A 21311-nucleotide genomic window follows, 5' to 3' on the forward strand; every position below is an offset into this window, starting at 1 on the left:
CTCTCTCTCTGCCATACCCCCTCTCTCTCTCTGCCATACCCCCTCTCTCTCTCTCTCTCTCTGCCATACCCCCTCTCTCTCTCTGCCATACCCTCTCTCTCTCTCTCTCTGCCATACCCCCCCCTCTCTCTCTCTCTCTCTGCCATACCCCCTCTCTCTCTCTCTCTCTCTGCCATACCCCCTCTCTCTCTCTGCCATAGCCCCTCTCTCTCTCTCTCTCTCTCTCTCTCTCTGCCATACCCCCTCTCTCTCTCTGCCATACCCTCTCTCTCTCTCTCTCTCTGCCATACCCCCCCCTCTCTCTCTCTCTCTCTGCCACCCCCTCTCTCTCTCAGCTACCCCCCCCCCCTCTCTCTCTCTCTCTCTCTCCTAATTTATCAGGGCGGAATTAGGAGCAGGGCAGAGTAGGGGTTGGGTAGGGCAACTGGTGGCGAGTAACTCTTAACGTCTGGCTTGTAGCTCTGGACTTGAAATTTTGAGCCCTGCCAAGGGTATGTATGATATTTTGTTGCCTACTGAACAACCAAAATCTTTGTATGTACATCATCTGGCCAAATCACACTCATCCATTTTCCTGCAGTAAAATCCCATTTATTACAATATGGCCAGCTCTCACCTATGTGCTGCATTTAAAGTGGTGTTCCGGCCGAAATTATACTTTTTAAATAAAAATACCCCTATAATACACAAGCTTAATGTATTCTAGTAAAGTTAGTCTGTAAACTAAGGTCTGTTTTGTTAGTTTATAGCAGTAGTTTGTTATTTTATAAACTTACAGCAGGCTGTTAAGTGTGGGCATCTGAAGCCAGACTGTATTTCTTCCTGCATCTCATCCTTGTAGATCTCGCACATGCTCAGTGCAGCACAAGCAGTGTAATAGGTTTCAGGTCAGGTTTCCATAGCAATGGCAGTGTCAGAGGAAGTTGCTGCCCCTTCCCAGAAGGCATTGCAAACAGGAAATGATGCGATGGGCCACGGCCAGGGAGGAGGAAGTATGAAATGAATACAGCAGATATACAGTAGGTGCTGAGAAAAAAAAAATATCCAATTCGTTTACAGTGCACAGTTTAGTGAGGGATGCTGAAGAGTTGTAAAAGTGGGTGGAACTCCACTTTAAGATTTTTTTTGTGCATTTATGTGCAATAAAAGGACCATTGGATAAATGGAAATGCAGATAATATTTGTGTTATGTGCTTTCGTACATTTGCAGCACATCCAATCAATGGAAAATCCCTGTAATGAATGTTTGTCCCTCACTTTACAAGAAGACCTAGGTAAAATAGAGGGGTGGGCAGCTAGATGACAGATGATGTTTAATATTGAAGAATTTAAAGTAATGCACTTGAGAGCTAAAAATATGAATGCAAGTTGCTCGCTAGGGGGGGAATTTCTGGAGGAATCAAGGATAGAAAAGGATCTGGGGTCCCAGTAGTTCACAGGCTCAGCAATAGCATGTAATAGCAATAGCGAAGTTGGTGGCGTCAGCATGGAGTGTGGATAAATGTGAAAAACTTTTTTAGATGTGTTTCCTTGTGAACGCCATGTACAGTGATATAGTTGCCTGGAGTATTTTTGTTGCTGTGTACAGGGATTTGTCAATGTATCTTGTGCTGCAATGCACTCATAGCTCAGTGGGAAAAACAGAACTTTTCTTTGCCTAACTGGAGAAGGCATGTTTTGAACGACGTTAACCACTTGACCTCCAAAAGATTTACCCCCCCTTCATGACCAGGCCACTTTTTGCCTATACGGCACTGTGTTACTCTTTGACTAACAATTGCGTGGTCATGCAATGCTGTACCCAAATAAAAACGACCACTGTGTTTTTCATTTTTTGCACGATAAACAAAAAAGCCAACAATTTTGAAAAAATAAACAAACATTTTTTACTTTCTGCTATAAAACTTTTCCAATAAAAAAAAAGTAAAAAATCTAATTTCTTTTTTAAATTTAGGCCAATATGTATTCTGCTACATTTTTTTGGTAAAAAATCCCAATAAGCATATATTGATTGGTTTACATGAACGTTCTAGTGTAACGTACTGAGAGAGATGGTGGAACTACTCCATGATCCTTATGAAATACTAGTTGCCTGGCTGTCATTCTAATCCATAAGCTTTAAAGGGCATTTCCACTTTTGCAGCCAAATTGGGAAAATTCCTACTTTATATTTGTTACATTTTACCATTGACATAGCTGATCTTAAAACAAATATTTAAAAATTGCAGTTTACCTTTTTTAGATGTTCTTTTGGAACTTCTGATAGGGAACAATTCTACTTATGCTGCGTACACACGAGCGGACTTCTCGTCGGACTGAACCCTGAAGGACTTTTCGACGGAGTTCCGACGAAACAGACTTGGCTACACACGATCCCACCAAAGTCCGATCGTTTCGAACGTGATGACATACGACCGGACTAGAACAGGAAGTTCAATAGCCAGTAGCCAATAGCTGCCCTTGCATCGTTTTCGGTCCATCGGACTAGCATACAGACGAAAGTTTTTTTTCGATAGGAATCAAGTCCGTCGGAAAGATTTGAAACATGTTCTATTTCTTTTTCGACAGAAAAGGTCCGATGAAGCCCACACACAATCGGAATGTCCGATGGATTTGTTCCGTTTGACCTTTTCTGCCGGAAAGTCCGCTTGTGTGTATCCGGCATTAGTGTTCTTTGTTATGAGAGGACAGGGAAGCTCTTTTTACTATAATTAACCCTGCCTGAAGGCAGATATCTCATCAATTGTATTAGATTTGAACATTGTTTTAAAAAAGAGACCCAGTCTCTAGCGCAGCTATTGGGATCGATCTCGCTGTGCTAGCTGAGAAATGCTTGCAGGCAGCCACGACACCTTCTCCTCAGAAACATCTAAGGCTGGTGATGTTTTTCGATCAGCCAGCTGATCAAAAAAAAAAAAACAGATTTGCCCATCCACACAAGCGAGGTGGATGGAGGAATCCTCCCTTCTGTGTTATTGTATTCTGACAGTGGGGGCTTCAATATCAGAATAGACTGATCAGCACTGCAGCTGCTGATCGAACAAAATTTTTCCAACAATCCCGTTCAGTGGAAGTTGATTATTAGAATGACTTCTGTTGAATTACCAAAGATGAATCAAAATTTATCCAGTTCAGTATTTGATCCATCTATGGCCAGCTTAAAAAGCAAGAAATGTTTTTTTAAATTTTTTTTAGGTATGCTGTGTGAATAGGAACACATAACAGACATATAGTGGGGTTTTCCCAAATTTGACTGCAAATGTGAAAATACACATTAATACATTTGGAGTCATTGACCTGAAACAAGTATGCAGATTAGGTGTCCTTACATCATCGTCTGCATACTTGTGGATCAATGACTAAGCACACAAAGCTATAAACCATTAGACAACTAGTAATTTCCGAAGATGTCAGCAATGGAAGACAATTATTTCTTACAATCCAAGTTGCTTTGAAATGCTAGTTTATTTTCACATAAAGATTTAGGACTCATATAGGTTTGCAGTTAGGGGGTAGGGATGAGCTTCAAGTTCGAGTCGAACTCATGTTCGACTCGAACATTGGCTGTTCGCAAGTTCGCCGAACAGCGAACAATTTGGGGTGTTCGCGGCAAATTCGAATGCCGCAGAACACCCTTTAAAAGTCTATGGGAGAAATCAAAAGTGCTAATTTTAAAGGCTAATATGCAAGTTATTACCCTACAAAGTGTTTGGGGACCTGGGTCCTGCCCCAGGGGACATGGATCAATGCAAAAAAAAGTTTTAAAAACGGCCGTTTTTTCAGGAGCAGTGATTTTAATAATACTTAAAGTCAAACAATAAAAGTGTAATATCCCTTTAAATTTCGTACCTGGGGGGTGTCTATAGTATGCCTGTAAAGGGGCGCATGTTTCCTGTGTTTAGAACAGTCTGACAGCAAAATGACATTTTGAAGGAAAAAACTCATTTAAAACTACCCGCGGCCATTCCATTCCATAGAAGTTCATTGATAAAAACGGCATGGGAATTCCCCAAAGGGGAACCCCGAACCAAAATTAAAAAAAAAAAATGACATAGGAGTCCCCCTAAATTCCATACCAGGCCCTTCAGGTCTGATATGGATATTAAGGGGAACCCCGGCCAAAATTAAAAAAAAAAATGACGTGGGGTTCCCCCTAAATTCCATACCAGACCCTTCAGGTCTGGTATGGATTTTAAGGGGAACCCCGCGCCAAAAAAAAAAAAAAAAACGGCGGAGTCCCCCCCAAAAATCCATACCAGACCCTTATCCGAGCACGCAACCTGGCAGGCCGCAGGAAAAGAGGGGGGACGAGAGTGCGCGCCCCCCCCCCCCCTCCTGACCTGTACCAGGCCACATGCCCTCAACATTGGGAGGGTGCTTTGGGTAGCCCCTCAAAACACCTTGTCCCCATGTTGATGAGGACAAGGGCCTCATCCCCACAACCCTGGCCGGTGGTTGTGGGGGTCTGCGGGCGGGGGGCTTATCAGAATCTGGAAGCCCCCTTTAACAAGGGGACCCCCAGATCCCGGCCCCCCCCTGTGTGAAATGGTAAGGGGGTACTTACCCCTACCATTTCACTAAAAAACTGTCAAAAATGTTAAAAATGACAAGAGACAGTTTTTGACAATTCCTTTATTTAAATGCTTCTTCTTTCTTCTATCTTCCTTCATCTTCTGGTTCTTCTGGTTCTTCTGGCTCTTCTGGTTCTTCCTCCGGCGTTCTCGTCCAGCATCTCCTCCGCAGCGTCTTCTATCTTCTTCTCCTCGGGCCGCTCCGCACCCATGGCATGGGGGGGAGGCTCCCGCTCTTCTCTTCTTCTTTTCTTCTCTTCTTCTCTTCTTCTTTTCTTCTCTTCTTCTCTTCTTCATTTTCTTCTCCGGGCCGCTCCGCATCCATGCTGGCATGGAGGGAGGCTCCCGCTGTGTGACGGCGCTCCTCGTCTGACAGTTCTTAAATAACGGGGGGCGGGGCCACTCGGTGACCCCGCCCCCCTCTGACGCACGGTGACTTGATGGGACTTCCCTGTGACGTCACGGGGAATGCCACAGGAAAGTCCCGTCATGTCCCGTGCGTCAGAGGGGGGCGGGGTCACCGGGTGGCCCCGCCCCCCGTTATTTAAGAACTGTCAGACGAGGAGCGCCGTCACACAGCGGGAGCCTCCCTCCATGCCAGCATGGATGCGGAGCGGCCCGGAGAAGAAAATGAAGAAGAGAAGAAGAGAAGAAAAGAAGAAGAGAAGAGCGGGAGCCTCCCCCCCATGCCATGGGTGCGGAGCGGCCCGAGAAGAAGATGATAGAAGATGCCGCTGAGGAGATGCTGGACGAGAACGCCGGAGGAAGAACCAGAAGAGCCAGAAGAACCAGAAGAACCAGAAGATGAAGGAAGATAGAAGAAAGAAGAAGTATTTAAATAAAGGAATTGCCAAAAACTGTCTCTTGTCATTTTTAACATTTTTGACAGTTTTTTAGTGAAATGGTAGGGGTAAGTACCCCCTTACCATTTCACACAGGGGGGGGGGCGGGATCTGGGGGTCCCCTTGTTAAAGGGGGCTTCCAGATTCCGATAAGCCCCCCGCCCGCAGACCCCCACCAGGGTTGTGGGGATGAGGCCCTTGTCCTCATCAACATGGGGACAAGGTGTTTTGGGGGCTACCCCAAAGCACCCTCCCAATGTTGAGGGCATGTGGCCTGGTACAGTTCAGGAGGGGGGGGGGCCGCACTCTCGTCCCCCCCTCTTTTCCTGCGGCCTGCCAGGTTGCGTGCTCGGATAAGGGTCTGGTATAGAATTTAGGGGGAACCCCACGTCATTTTTTTTTTTTAATTTTGGCCGGGGTTCCCCTTAATATCCATACCAGACCTGAAGGGCCTGGTATGGAATTTAGGGGGACTCCCATGTAATTTTTTTTTTTTTAATTTTGGTTCGGGGTCCCCCTTTGGGGAATTCCCATGCCGTTTTTATCAATGAACTTCTATGTGTATTGTCGGCAATGCAATAGCAATAGTTTTAAATGAGTTTTTTCCTTCAAAATGTCATTTTGCTGTCAGACTGTTCTAAACACAGGAAACATGCGCCCCTTTACAGGCATACTATAGACACCCCCCAGGTACGAAATTTAAAGGGATATTACACTTTTATTGTTTGACTTTAAGCATTATTAAAATCACTGCTCCTGAAAAAACGGCCGTTTTTAAAACTTTTTTTTGCATTGATCCATGTCCCCTGGGGCAGGACCCAGGTCCCCAAACACTTTTTATGACAATAACTTGCATATTAGCCTTTAAAATTAGCACTTTTGATTATTCATGTTCGTGTCCCATAGACTTTAACGGTGTTCGCGTGTTCGAACGAACTTTTTTCCTGTTCGCATGTTCTGGTGCGAACCGAACAGGGGGGTGTTCGGCTCATCCCTATTAGGGGGCAGTACAACCCCATGGTTGAGCCACTGTTTACCGCCACTCAGTTGCTCCCCTTTTTGCCGCAGAGAAATTACTGCAGACGCAATGCTTTGCGGCCGTGACAGAAATGATGCCCTGGTCACACTTGCTCAAGTAAATGGGGCTGTGCTGCAACCACTCAGCAACAGTGGACAACGCTTGCGGTTGTCCGGTATATACAGGGTAAGGAAGGAGAGCAAAGCAGGTTTAAATGAGCTCTAGGTCAAATGAAAGCACACAGAATCATAGAAATGGTCCCACGTGTATGTAATCTGAGACCTCATTAGTTCTCTTACCTGTTCCTTTTGATGTATGTTTGTAAAGATTATAGGTATCTCCTTTTTGCTTATTTCACAACCATTTTTTGAGTAAATGGTTAACCACACTGGACCTAGCCTTGCTCAACTGATTTTTAATTTCTTACAAAAGTATTAGTACTAGTGAAAATTCTACAGATTATTCTTTCCCAGAAAAGCTGATTATACTGTATTTTTTCTGTTTTATCCCTTCATTTGTAGACTGCTTCCCTGCCAGTCTCTGCCAATGTAACATTAGCAATAGGTTAATATTGATCGGCTTTTCTGATAAACATTTTATAATCGTACTTATAGGAAGCTTAAGCTGGTACTGGCTTATGTTTGTGCATTGGGCTATAGTTGATTGATTAACCCATGACTGGCCTGGTTAATATATTGTTTTTGAATGGGCAAATTAATATAGTTTTGCAATGTTGTGGTTGAACAGAGCTCTGTTATTTATTGTAGTACATATTATTAAGAACATATTATGTTGCTATTTTGTATTGTATATTTTAGATTATTGTTAATTTCAGAGTGATTCATCTTGTTAACTGGAAACAATAGTCCTGCAGTGAGAATCAATACAAGGGAATTATTCAGAGTGATTCGCCTTGTTAATTGGAAGTAATAGTCTGCAGTAAGGAGATTCATCATCAAGGCCATGGATGATAACCTATCCTTCTGGACTCTTCATGGGCATCTCATACATCCTTGATATCTCTCAAAGTTTCATCCCACCAATAAAAGCAAAGAAAAAGGAGTAATTGACTGTTGTTGTGTGTCTAAGGATTGACAAGGGGATGGGGCAGGGTAAATGACAGATTGTAAAACTAATTCAGCAGCTCCTTCGGGGGTAGTGCGCTACACAAAAAACACATTTGCAGTCAGAATTTTGTTTGTTCGAGAAAAAATGCCCATTCTTTTTGAATTTTCTTGTAACTAAAGGTCAAAATGAACATCTATTTGACCCAACCATTAGATAATCAATCAAAACTTTTCAAAAACAAAAATTTACAAACAAAATTCTACTGGTATATGGCAGCTTTAGCCCTGGTTCACATTGCAGCGATTTGGCATGCAATTTGACATGTAAATTTGCGGCACCTCACCTATTCCCAAAAGTAGTTTCTGTACTACTTTTGGTGACTTCGGGGTGCGATTTATATAGACATCTGTGCAGAAACCCACACAGATGTCTCTGAATCATCCCCGAAGTCGGGACTGACATGCAGGAATGAAATCGTGCAAGTTCAGCTGAACTCACACAATTTCATTCCCGCTGTCAGTGTGAACCTAGGCTTAATAGAAGACAAATACAGTAGGTGCATTGTAGTGATAATAGTGGTAATCTTTGTAAACAGACTTTTACATTGATTTTATCATGACACACTATCAGTCTTTACGTGCTAAGGGTATGTATTGGTAGGACTGATACAGGAGTCATTGGTAGGACTTCGTCTTCTTGGTAAGAGGACTGACACAGAAGTCATTGGTAGGACTTCTTCCTACCAATACAATTTAATAGGGATGCAAGATCAGATTGACACGTTGGCAGGTGTAGGGTGCAGTGCCCTTTTTAGAGGTGCCACTCCCCTGGTTGTGTTTGAGGGTGGGGTTTATGCACTTTATTTTTAGCTGTGGGTGGGCTCTAGGCAGAAGGAGGAGGGGAGCGGGTCACCCCTGACCAACATCATGAAGGTCTGTGATCTGTGCATGATTTGTGGCTGCATTGGCAGAAGGCTAGAGATGAGGCCCAAGATGGGTGACTCTTAAGGGAGAAGGAGTCAATAGATGAGCTACCCCAGACCTAGGTTTAGTAGGTCTGAAGTCTGGAGTAGTTGAGAAAATAGCTGTTGTTTGATAAGATGTATTTCTGACTTTATTGCTCTATGCACTGTAAGGATTCATGGAACTGTGGTGTCATGTACTTTAGAGAGAAAATGTTGTTATGCCAGTAAGATATGCAAGTTGATTTTCAGTAAAGCATTGAAAAAGCATCTTGAGTAGACATTCTTTATTCTGAGAAACAGGCCTCTGGCCATGAATATATGTATACTTTGAAAGGGGTTGCCTTCAGGCCTGGAGTATTTGTGACACAATATTGTGGAGTTGCTCCCGGAAGGTAGGTATGTGAGTGTCCTATCCAGAGTGGGGCGGGACCTGGAATAGCTCTACTGTCCAATCCATTTCCCTTACAGACATACCTCCCAAATCTCTGAGTTGAGAAAGAGAGGCACCTTTTAGTGGAAAGTATGTAGGCAAAGAACACATGCTTGTGATGCACCAGTTACCCCGGACAGAGAAGGTTTGTTACGCAAAAAAATGGTTGGTTTACCCACAACTGTTTTTTTACTGCAGGCCAGAAGGAGGTCAAGTGCACATGTGATGGACTTTGAATGATCTCAGTAATCTCAGGGTGGGTGGGGGTTTCGGTGGTCTCCGCCAGGAGAACACCTTGATTAGTGCTATAATAGCTACCAAAAAATATTGCGTGTAAATTCCGACAGGCCAGTTGTACCCAAGTTGATCGATCAAGTTGGGTACATTCTGCCTCCCATACATGGTTCAAATCTCGGCCAGTCCTTGCTGAATGGGCCAAGATTCGAACTGTCTAAGGCCTGCTTTAGTGATACGAAGAAAGTAATGTCTACAGCTTTATAAACTGGGCCTTTTGTTTTTCTTGTGTTTCAGATTGCAAGGTGGTAATCTGGCTCAGGGAGCAGAGGAGACGGCCAAAGATTGCTCCTCTTCAGATAAAGCTGCAGCAAATGCTCCAGGTGAGTGAAAACTGTTTCAGCTGTTAAGAAATTTCAGGAATGATTAGCTCAAATACATTAAATCATATTTTTAGATTTTTTTGTGTGAGTGAGTTCAAAACCTTAAATCTGTTTTCATTTTTCATGCTGCTTAAAGTGGTAGTAAAGCTCCCCCGGACACTTCAACCTACAGATAAGCTTATAATAAAGCTTACCTGTAGTTACAGTGAATATCTCCTAAAACGCACTGTTTAGGAGATAATCAGTGTCCCTGCAGCTGGTGACGTCACCGGCGCATGCGAACCGGAAGGAAGACTGGGTGAAGATGTGAGCCCTGTCTGTGGTGACAGTGTGTCGCCGGTGGGCTTCGGTTGAAGGTAAGTCTTTCATAATGTGCTAGTATGTGTTGCATACTAGCAAATTATGACTTTACCTTGCAGGGAGAAGATTTTTATTTTTTTCTTGGTCAACTTTACTTCTGCTTTAACCTTTCTTACATGGTAAAACATAGTAAAGTGCCCATCTTAACCACTTAAGCCCCGTACCATTTGGCTAGCAAAAGACCAGAGTACTTTTTGCGATTCAGCACTGCCTTAACTGACAATTGCGCGGTCGTGCGACGTGGCTCTCAAACATGATTGACGTCCTTTTTTCCCCACAAATAGAGCTTTCTTTTGGTGGTATTTGATCACCTATGCGTTTTCTATTTTTTTGCACTATGAACAAAAAATTTGCGACAATTTTGAGAAAAAAATGCATCATTTTTTACTTTTTACTATAATAAATATCCCCAAAAAATATATAAAAAAAGGGGGGGGGGGAGGGGCTACATTTGACACAACACTGATCACCGCTCCCGATCACAGAGAGCTGTGATCAGTGTTCTCTCAGTAGGCAGAATGGAGAAATGCTTGTTTACATCAGCATTTCCCCGTTTCTCCTCTCCGTGAGACGATCGCGGGTATCCGATGTCCGCAGGACCCGCGATCACACTCACAAAGCTTGCGGCGGGCGTGCGCGCGCGCTGGCTAACCGCTTCTTAAAGGGCAACGTACAGGTACGTTAGTATGCCTGTACATGCTCTTCTGCCAAGGTATATCGGCGTGAGCCGGTCGGCAAGCGATTAAGGTAGAATTTCAGCCAAATTTTTATTTTAGTTTTAGGGCCCTTTCACACTGAGGCGGTTTGCAGGCGCTATTGCGCTAATAATAGCGCCTGCAAACCGACCCGAAAGTGCCGCTGCTTCGTCTCCAGTGTAAAAGCCCCGAGGGCTTTTACACTGGAGCGGTGCGCTAGCAGGACGGCAAAAAAGTCCTGCTAGCAGCATCTTTGGAGCGGTGAAGGAGCGGAGTGTATACCGCTCCTTCACCGCTCCTGCCCATTGAAATCAGTGGGACAACGCGGCTATACCGCCGGCAAAGCGCCTCTGCAGAGGCGCTTTGTGGTAGTTTATAACCCTTTCTCGGCCGCTAGCGGGGTTAAAACCGCCCCGCTAGCGGCTGCATACTGGCGGCAAAGCGCCGCTTACAATAGCGGCGCTTTACCGCCAACGCCGCCCTCGCCCCAGTGTGAAAGGGCCCTTAGACATAGCGTGGGTGGGTAGAGCCTCTGCCTGTTCCATTTTTTTTATTTATTTCTGGATTATACTAGGGTCTAGGGTTAGTTGTGAGGTCAGGTTAATCATGAAGTTTTAAGGGTTTGGTAAGGGGTAGTTTGGAGGGGAGGTTAAAGGAAAAGTACAGTCAAAGCTCGTTTGACTGTACTTCTGTGGATCACAGGGGTGTAGTTTATTCTTCACTCCTGTGAGCCTTTTTCAGCAGACAATGGGCTGAAGCCTTCTGTTGTCTGACACTGCAGAGCTGGTCCGGGCTGGGCAAAGATTTAGACTATTTGGTTGTGTTCCACGCAGATGCCCGGACCAGCATCTGGCTCGACATCTTAACAAGCCGCTGAGAGCCTGAGTTAGCTGCTCCTGCCCCCTCCACAGCACAACACTCCAGTGAGTGACTGACAGTCACCAGCTCTCTGCTTATGGAGCACTGAGAACTGAGTCATCAGTGGTCTTTGATCGCTCAGTTTTCAGCCTTAGAGCCAGCGGGAGACAGATGCAGCACCTGACCAATGAGAGATGCACTGATCATGTCACAACCTCTGAATCAGAGAAAGCTTTGTATTCATGGATAAAATACATTGCTTTCTCTGAATGGCTGAGTGCCGCTGTGATACACTGTACTGTGTTCCAGGTATGAGACTGGAAGTCTCAACTCAAACCCGAAACACAGTACGGTATACTGTTTGTAGCCACAGCTACATCCAGTTTATACAGCACATCCAGCAGCCACACATGTTAGTGAGGGACATAGTTCATTTGGGCCAAGTTGGCCCAAAACAAAAGATGGAGTTTAGCTTTAAATATTCTTCAGAAGCAGGAAATGAGCTTTAAAACATGTCCTCCCTGATCTCTGTAACTGCGACACTGTGGAGCAATTCAATACCCACATTTTTTAACAGAAGCAGTGAAGTCTGTCCAAGTTAGGTCTCAACATTCCACTCTTCTTGTGTACTAGAGATGCACCGATACCCATACCCCTCAAAATGCTCCGGATACCGAAAATGATACTTTGGGGTGCGATTTGCGTCAAGAATCGCATGCAATTTCAAAAGGAATGCAGTGCAATTCCTATCCGAATTGCATGCAATTTCCTCCACTGCTCGTGTGTGTGTGTGTGCATAGAAAGGGAAAAGCGCCGTCTATTGGTCAGTTTTTTAAAATGTTAGAACTCACATAAAGTACAGTTCAAATGCAAAATTTTCTTAGGTGTCCCGGTCCCGCAGATGATAGAAAATCACGGCCACTAGATGTGCTCACAGGGCTGGAGGAGATATATAGGCAGTCCGCCCTCAAGCTTACATCACTTACGCCCTATACCCACGGGGTCCTGTGATTTTCTATCATCGGCGGGACCGGTGTTCTGTTGAAATAGCCAACTCGCCAAAATCTCCAACTACATCACTTCCGGTGACTCTCCAGCAGCAGATTTTGACCAGTTGGCTCTACTGGCCATGCGCGCATGCACCTGACAGAATAACAGAAACCTCCGGCAGCTGTTGGAGAACTCCACGAGTGTTCCTCGGATCTACCAATCACAGTATGCATGCGCAAGGTACATCACTAATATTTTTTGAAAACTTGTCCAGTTCTCCAACAGCTGCCGGGGGTTTCTATTATTCTGCCAGGTGCACACGCATGGGCAGTACAGCCAACTTGTTGAAATCTGCTTCTGGGAACTGACGTAGTTGGAGATTTTGACGAGTTGGCTATTTCCACAGAACACCGGGACACCTATGCAGATCTTGCATTTGACCAGATATGTATTAATGTGAGTTCTAACATGTTTAATAAACTGCCCGCTAGATGGCGCTTTTCCCTTTCTATACACACACAGAAGCGGTGGGGGAAAATGCATGCGATTCGGATAGGAAACACACGGCATTCCTTTTCAATGCGTGCGATTCTTTACAGTGTGATTTGCGCCTGGTTATTTTGTATTGACGCAAATCTCACCACAAAGTATCAGTACTCTGCATTGACGAGTACTTGACTGAAAGTATCGGTACTTTCCAATAAAAGAACGGAATTGGTGCAACTCTATTGTGTACCCTCTGTGTGTTACATTAGAGAACAGAAGACTGGCAGGCTGTGACATTAGAGCAAAATTAACTAAGCTGCTGAAATTAAACGGAGTGTTTTCTATTTTAATCACTTCAGCTCCGGGAGACTTTAACCCCTTTATGATCAGGCCATTTTTTGCAATTCAGCACTGTGCCACTTTAACTGGCAATTGCACAGTCATGCAACACTCTACTCAAATAAAATCGATATCATTTTTTTTTCACACAAATAGAGCTTTCTTTTTGTGGTATTTGATCACCACTTGTTTTTTTTTTATTTTTTATTATATAAATGAAAAAAGACTGAACATTTTGAAAAAAAACAAAACAATATTTTTTGCTTTCTGCTATAAAACCTATTCAATAAAAAAATTTAAAAGATCAACCTTCTTCATAAATTTAGAAACGATCGTATATATATTGGATTTTTTATGGATTTTTTTTTAATATACTGGTCATGGTGGCGATCAGCGACTTATAGTGGGACTGTGATAGTGCAGCGGACAATCTGACACTAAATGACACTTTGTGGGAACGGACTAACTCCCACTGACATCTCCAGTGATACTAATGCAGTGATCAGTGCTAATACAGTACTTTGACACTGTACTAATGACACTGGTTGGGAAGAGGTTAACATCTAGGGGTAATCAAGGGATTAATTGGGTGCTGCTTTTTACTACAGATCGATTTGTTTCTTTTTCCTGATTTGCAGAAAGAAACAAAGCGATTGTTCCCTTTTGTATAGAGCCCTCTGTTGATTGTCAACACATGGATCTGGGTTGTGATTCGACACAGCCAATCAGCAGAATCTGTTGACAAACTTCCGCTGCTGAGCCTATTTTCACCAGGGATCTGGGTCCTAAGCCCATCATTAACCATTTTTGATCATCGGTGGGTAGAAAGTTTATCTGGACTCCTTTGGGTTTTTTTCTGATGTGGATAAGTGCAATATCAAATCCTCAATAACTGAATCATACTACCAGTAGGATTCTATTGCTCTCCGCCCTTAGGGGGTTGGTTCGGTAAGGTGGATGTTTCCAACCCTTGATCCATCACTCAATACTATTAATACCCGTAGTCTTCACAGACACCTGATGAAGTGGGTATTGCAATTCACAAAACGTGTTGCAAATAGCCACCAGTACCACACCACATAACCAGCATACAGGACAAGAATGACACCAGTTTGAAAATAATTAAGTTATGTATTGACAAGGAATGGTTATGGTTTAGGGGGTGGTTAACCTCGGCTCTGTGTAGGCAAATATGTATTTATTGATGACGCCAGTGGCTTTCTGGTTACATGAAGTACCAAAATAGGCTTGAGAAGGCTAATCGTGTATATGTATGTTATAATGTTTTTAAAAAATTTGTTTAACCTCTGCACGCCGGCGGTACGCATATATGCCGCCTCTCAGCTGGTGGGCCTTAACGCAAGGAGTCCGTATATACACTATATTACCAAAAGTATTGGGACACCTGCCTTTACATGCACATGAAGTTTGATGGCATCCCAGTCTTAGTCCGTAGAGTTTAATATTGAGTTGGCCCACCCTTTGCAACTATAACTGCTTCAACTCTTCTGGGAAGGCTGTCCACAAGGTTTAGGAGTGTGAGTATGGGAATGTTTGACCATTCTTCCAGAAGCGCATTTGTGAGGTCAGGCACTGATGTTGGACGAGGAGGCCTGGCTCGTGGTCTCTGCTCTAATTCATCCCAAAGGTTTTCTATTGGGTTGAGGTCAGGACTCTGTGCGGGCCAGTCAAGTTCCTCCACCCCAAACTCACTCATCCATGTCTTTATGGACCTTGCTTTGTGCACTGATCCAAATCATTTGGTGGACAGGGGATTATGGTGTGGGGTTGTTTTTCAGGGTTTGGGCTTGGCCCCTTAGTTCCATGGAAGGGAACTCTTATGCCCAGTACACACGACAGGGTTTTCCAATGGAAGATGTGTGATAGGACCCTGTTGTCGGAAATTCCATCACACATTTTCCATAGGAATTTCCAACACACAAAGTTTGAGAGCTTGCTATAAAATTTTCCGACAACAAAATCCGTTGTCGGAAATTCTGATCGTTTGTACACAGATCCAATGCACAAAGTGCCATGCATGCTCAGAATAAATTAAGAGATGAAAGCTATTGGCTACTGTCCCATTTATAGTCCCGACGTACGTGTTTTACGTCACCGCGTTCAGAACGATCTGATTTTCCGACAACTTTGTGTGACCGTGTGTATGCAAGACAAGTTTGAGCCAACATCCGTAGGAAAAAATCCATGCATTTTGTTGTTGGAATGTCTGATCAATGTCCGACCGTGTGTACAGGGCATTAAGGTGTCAGCATACCAAGACATTTTGGACTATTTCATGTTCCCAACTTTCTGGATACAGTTTGGGGATGGCTCCTTCCTGTTCCAACATGACTGCGCACCAGTGTACAAAGCAAGGTCCATGTGTTTAATAAAGGCAGGCGTCACAATACGTTTTGATAATATAGTGTATGTGTACCAGAATGTAAACAGAGCTGTGCTGAAATTGTACAGTTACCAGCAGCTAACGGAAAGCTCCCAAACACTACCTGCAATTGAGAGCTTTCTGATCATGTGACTTCTGTGACAGCCAATCCTGGCGGTCACATGATTAGAAACTCCGCCCCACCTCCTGGCATCAGAAACCTCTCAAGGGACTGGGAGACTTCAGCTTTAATGGGTAAAATAAACTGTTTTAACATCTTAAGAAATTTTGTTCTATGCATTTGAATTACCATGTTAAAAGTCTAAATAACCAAGAGTTTTTTTGTCTGAGAGGGAATGTGATGCAACAGACTCGAGCAGCCTTTTTCAACCAGGGTGCCTTGAGGTTTCTTCAGGGGTGCCTAAGCAAAATGCCTAAAATTTGCCCAAATTTTTTATACAAGCCAGCAGGTGGATGAAGCCTGCCTTTTAGTTACACAAAGCCACGGGTTTTCATTGTGCACCATTACAACCTTCTAGCTGCCCAACCCCCTAACGACCAATGGCATCATCAGTTGATATATACAATGTCAGTCACCTGTATAGTATCCTTGTTTGACCCTCCCTTGCCTCCATCAGTTTTGGGGTCACATTAGCTGAGTGATGGAGAAAAACTGAGGAAGAAGAGAAACATTGGAATACTAGTCAGTACCAGTTTGCACCTCTACTGTTGTGTCTCTTACGTGTGTGGATGTTGCTGCATTATGTAAAACTATTAGAATAGTGTTTACATTTTAGGATGGGGTGCCTCAAGACTGTCTATAATTTTAACCATTTCCAGCCGAAGGACGTCATATGACATCCTGGACTTTGAGTGGGGATATCTGAATGATGCCTGCAGCTACAGGCATCATTCAGATATCATCTTTTTCATCCGGCGATTCTGTGCACCGTAAGAACAATCATCGCTGCAGTTCAGCCTCTTGATCGTTCTTACAGGTGGTAGGAGGGGACATCCCCCCCTACCACTGCCCTCCGGTGCTTCTCCGTGCTCGCTCGTACGATTGGCGAGCCAGAGAACGAATCGGTTGTCGCCGAAAGTTGATCATAGAGATTTCTGGTGACCAGATGGTCCCCAATCATTTCTATGACCCTCAGAGACCTGGGTGTGACGTTATGACGTCAAGTCCGGGCCGGCGGATGTAAGCAAAGCTGGAGATGCAGCTGGAAAGGCCGAGACAGTTCACCTCCCCATTAAGAGGACCTGTCACGTACTTTTCCTATTACAAGTGATCAATTTTTTTTTTAAAGAGAAAGTATAAGAATAAAAAAAAAAAAAAAAAATGGTTAAAATTAACAATAAAAAAAAGAAAAAATTTAAAGTGGCCCGTACCCGCGTGCTCACTCACAGAAGCGAACGCATACGGAAGTCGCGCCCACATATGTAAACTGCGTTCAAATCACACATGTGAGGTATCGCCGCGTGCATTAGAGCAAGAGCAACAATTATAGCTCAAGACCTCTTCTGTAACTCTAAACTGGTAACCTGTAAAAAAAAATTAAAGTGTCTCTTATAAAGATTTTTAAGTACCAAAGTTTGGCACCATTCCACGAGTGTGCGCAATTTTAAAGCGTGTCATGCTAGGTATCTATTACTCGGCGTAACATATTCGTTCACATTAAACAAAAAATTGGGCTAACTTTACTGTTTTTTTTTTTTTTTTTTTAATTCATGAAACTGTTTTTTTTTCCAAAAAAAAAAACCACGTTTGAAAAATTCTTGCGCAAATACAGTGTAACTTAAAAAGTTGCAACACTCGCCATTTTATTCCCTAGAGTCTCTGCTTAAAAAAAACATGTATAATGTTTGGGGGTTCTGAGTAATTTTCTAGCAAAAAAAAAATGATGATTTTTACATGTAGGAGAGGAGTACCAGAATAGGCTAGGCATGGAAGTGGTTAAAGGGTGCCTTGACTAAAAAAAGGTTGAGAAACGCTGGACTAGAGGACCAGTGCTTGTTTATTATTGAACAAAAACAGATCATGGCAACCTACCTACCTCCTGCAATATATTATGTAAACTGGTAATGATAGTGGTGGTGCTGGTGATTGCTGTGGCCAAATAACCCTTTATGTGCCAGTCCCGTTAGTCAGGTTTTCAGTCCATGATTGCAACTGCAGCATATTTCTGTGTTGTGTACAATAATCAGACTTCATGCTTGATATCTCACTACAGTGTCCTTTTAATTCCCAAATTGCCTTGTTGTTGCTTGTCGCTGAAGTCTATAATCACACTTGAACAAAATTTTCAATAATCACTGCATTCAGCAAATCTAAACATGCCCTGTTAAGTAAGTCACATATTTACATTATCGTTAATGGAACATTATCGTAACTTGGAAAATATGGAGATATTACAAATATGGAAGAAGACGGATGACAGTAGACTGTCATTTAAACTGAATTCTGCACTTCAGCTACCTTAAATATCCTACAGGCATCAATTATATTGCAACAACACTGAGATCTAACCTGTGGTAATTCCTGGCATTGTGTATGAGCCTGCTTGTCTTCATCATGATTAAATAAGATCCACTGCTTCAATACACGAAGACGTCACTCATCAAAATAGATTCAGTGGCAGGCATGATAGAAAACATATTACCGGTGTAACTCGAAACCTGCTCTTAAACCTATTTGTATAGTTTTGGCAAGAAACATGAGGGTTTACATATTTCAAGAGATTAATTATTTCAATGTAATTATATGAAACTTCATTTTTTTTTTTTTTTTTTGGTGTCTGCTTGGAACAGAATCATTGCCCGGAGCAGAAACCTTAATGGAGGATGATGAAGAATTTGAGAGTGCCTCTCAAGTGACAGGACCTGTAAGTGGAAGAAATTACTCTGGTTTAGTTCATTATTTGAAAAATGTATTTGCATGGCCCAGTAATTTATAAGAAACAAAACTCAATGGCATGTACTTGAAATTCTGTAATTTATGGATTTGATTTTAAAATACGGTATGTTACATGCATGGGTATGGATTCATCATGCTGGAGCCTAAAGGACACAAAATGTAAACTTGGTCTTGGGTACAGATGACCCAGTTTGTAACACATTTGACTTACATCTTTGATTTGTTTATGCTTCATTGAATGCACCCTTACCACAGGATATTTCGCTCTTCCTACAAAACCCCAAAACTTAAAGTGGAACTTAACTGTATCTGAGCAGTGAAAACTGAAAATACTATTTTATTCATTTTTAATATGTAAAGCAAACGCCCCCAACTGTCTGCCTCCAGGCTTTATTTTGTTGAGAAATCACTTTGAAAAACACTCCCTAGCATTTCTTGTTGCAACCATCTGGAGTAAGGGCAGTTAATTCCTTTACAGCGTTTACTTCCTGGAATTCATCTGCCTTTAGGTCAGGCATGCAGGTGGTAGAGTGTGCTTATACGGGAAAGTCCCTTCTCCAGATGGAAAAAAAAATTGACCATGCAAACTTCTGGGATGTATGACATAATTTTGGCCTAGTCTACAAACTAGGAAGCAGCTGAAACGATGTAAAAATAGAAAAGGTTAAAACAAGTAAATAGACCTTCCTCTATACAGTGGGTATAGAAAAGGATCACCCCCTTTAAAAGAATCACATTTTGTTGCTTTGCAGCCTGAAATGAAGACAGACACAGTTTTTGTTTTATCCAACTTATAACATCCAAGTGAAAGATATAACACCATAATGTTAGAAAAAAATAAAAATAAATAACAGTATCACTGAGTTGGATGAAGGATCACCCCCTTGTGTCAGTATTTTGTTGAACCACCTTTTGCTTTAATTACAGCCTAGTCTGTTGGGATATGTGTCTCTACTAACTTTGCACATCTAGACTTTGCAATATTTGCCCACTCTTCTTTGCAGAACTGCTCAAGTTCAGTTAAATTTGATGGTGGATTGCAGTCTTCAAGTTATTCCACAGATTATCAGTGGCGTTTAAGTCTGGTCTCTGACTAGGCCATGCAAGAACATTCAAATTTTTCTCCATTAACCACTGTGTGGTCATTTTTGCTGTGTGCTTTGGGTCATTGTCACATTGGAAGGTAAACCTTCTTCCCATTGACAACTTTCTGGCAGAGGGCAGCAGAATTTGATGGTATTTTGCCCCATCCATTTTTCCTTCTATCCTGACAAGTGCTCCAGTCCCCGGTGCAGATAAACACCCCCATAACAGGATATTACCACCTTCATGCTTTACTGTAGGAATGGTGTTATTTGGATGGTGAGCTGTATTGGATTTCCGCCAGACATATCGTTTGGTGTTGAGGCCAAATAATTAAAATGTAATCTTATCTGACCATAACACCTTTTTCTATGTGGCCTCAGAATCTGCAAGGTGCGTTTTGGCAAAGTTTTTTTTTTTTTTTTACCCAGCTGTATTTACTCAGTGAAACCTATAACATCCAGGTGAAAGATACAACACCAACATGTCAGTCGTGACTGCATGTGGTCTTGAGGAGTGCCTTTTTTCTTGCAACCCTTCCATACAAGCCACATTTGTGGAGAATTTGTGATATTGTTGTCACATGCACACAATGACCACTCTTTGTCATAAATTTCTGCAACTGTTTCAGAGTTGCTGTAGGCCTCTTGGTATCCTCTCTGACCAGTTTCCTTCTGGCTCTTTCATCCAGTTTGGAGCGACGTCCTGATCCAGGGAGGGTCTGTGTTGTACCAAATACCTTTTACCTCTTAATAATAGACTTCACTGTGCTTCTAGGCATTGATAAAGCCTTTGAAAATTCTCCTGACTTGTGCCTGTTTACGCTGGAGATCTTTTGACAGTGCCTTGCCACCCACAGTTGATTGCTTCAGTTGCACTATCAGGGACTGAAATACTCCAGAAAAGCTTTTTTCATGCTGAGCTAATCAAAATGACCATAGCTGATCACAGTTGAATGTCAAATAGCTTTGTGTGCCAGAAGGTGATTAGATTCACCCTACATTTTAGGTGGGGGTGCTGCTTTTTCCAAATCAGTGATTCTCTTTTGGAATTGTTTTAATTTTTTTCTGACATGTTGGTGTTGTATCTTTCACCTGGATGTTATAGGTTTCACTGAGTAAATACAGCTGGGTAAAAAAAAAAAAAAAACTGTGTCTGTCTTCATTGCAGGCTGCAAAGCAATGAAATGTGATTATTTAAAGGGGGGGAATTCTTTTCTATACCCACTGTATTTTCCAAAGCTAGCAGCATGAGGATGAAAAATTTTTTTAGCACCTATTCTACCTAAATTTGTGGTCACGCCTCAGCTGACTTCCCAGACCTCTAATACTCAGCACTTGAATGTGGTTGGGTGCCTTTGACAGCAGTCATGTCCCTTCCAGATGATATAGCCACTGAGCACTGATTATGGTGCAGACATGTTGATGCAGATGGTGACTGAAGTATGTTGGTGAACGTAGCCAAAGGGTTGCATTTTTGTTTCACAGGAAGACTACAGCACCCAAATTCAAAGGGCTTGTGGCTTATCTAGACGTTTTATTGCTTAATTCATATGCAGACTTTTGTGATGAGAATGGGGTATGGTTTTCTTCTGATGACACTTACATGCAGATCTGTACATGGTGGACTGATGCACCATTGTGACAGCTGAAGCTTTGCAAATCTAACCAGGTCTAAATGTTCTGGCAGA

At 42.8% G+C, this 21311-nt stretch overlaps 1 protein-coding gene across 1 annotated transcript in view; it reads left to right on the forward strand.

Annotated features, from left to right (window-relative positions):
• Positions 1–21311, forward strand: part of LG05H8orf34 (linkage group 05 C8orf34 homolog) — a 427150-nt gene that overhangs the window by 273450 nt on the left and 132389 nt on the right. Inside the window, exons 9-10 of the mRNA XM_073631776.1 lie at positions 9425–9510; positions 18433–18506. Coding sequence (XP_073487877.1) covers positions 9425–9510; positions 18433–18506 — 160 coding nt within the window. The remainder of the gene's footprint in view (positions 1–9424; positions 9511–18432; positions 18507–21311) is intronic.

Source organism: Aquarana catesbeiana, linkage group LG05 (genome assembly GCF_042186555.1).
Source record: "Aquarana catesbeiana isolate 2022-GZ linkage group LG05, ASM4218655v1, whole genome shotgun sequence".
NCBI classification, from domain to species: Eukaryota; Metazoa; Chordata; class Amphibia; order Anura; family Ranidae; genus Aquarana; species Aquarana catesbeiana.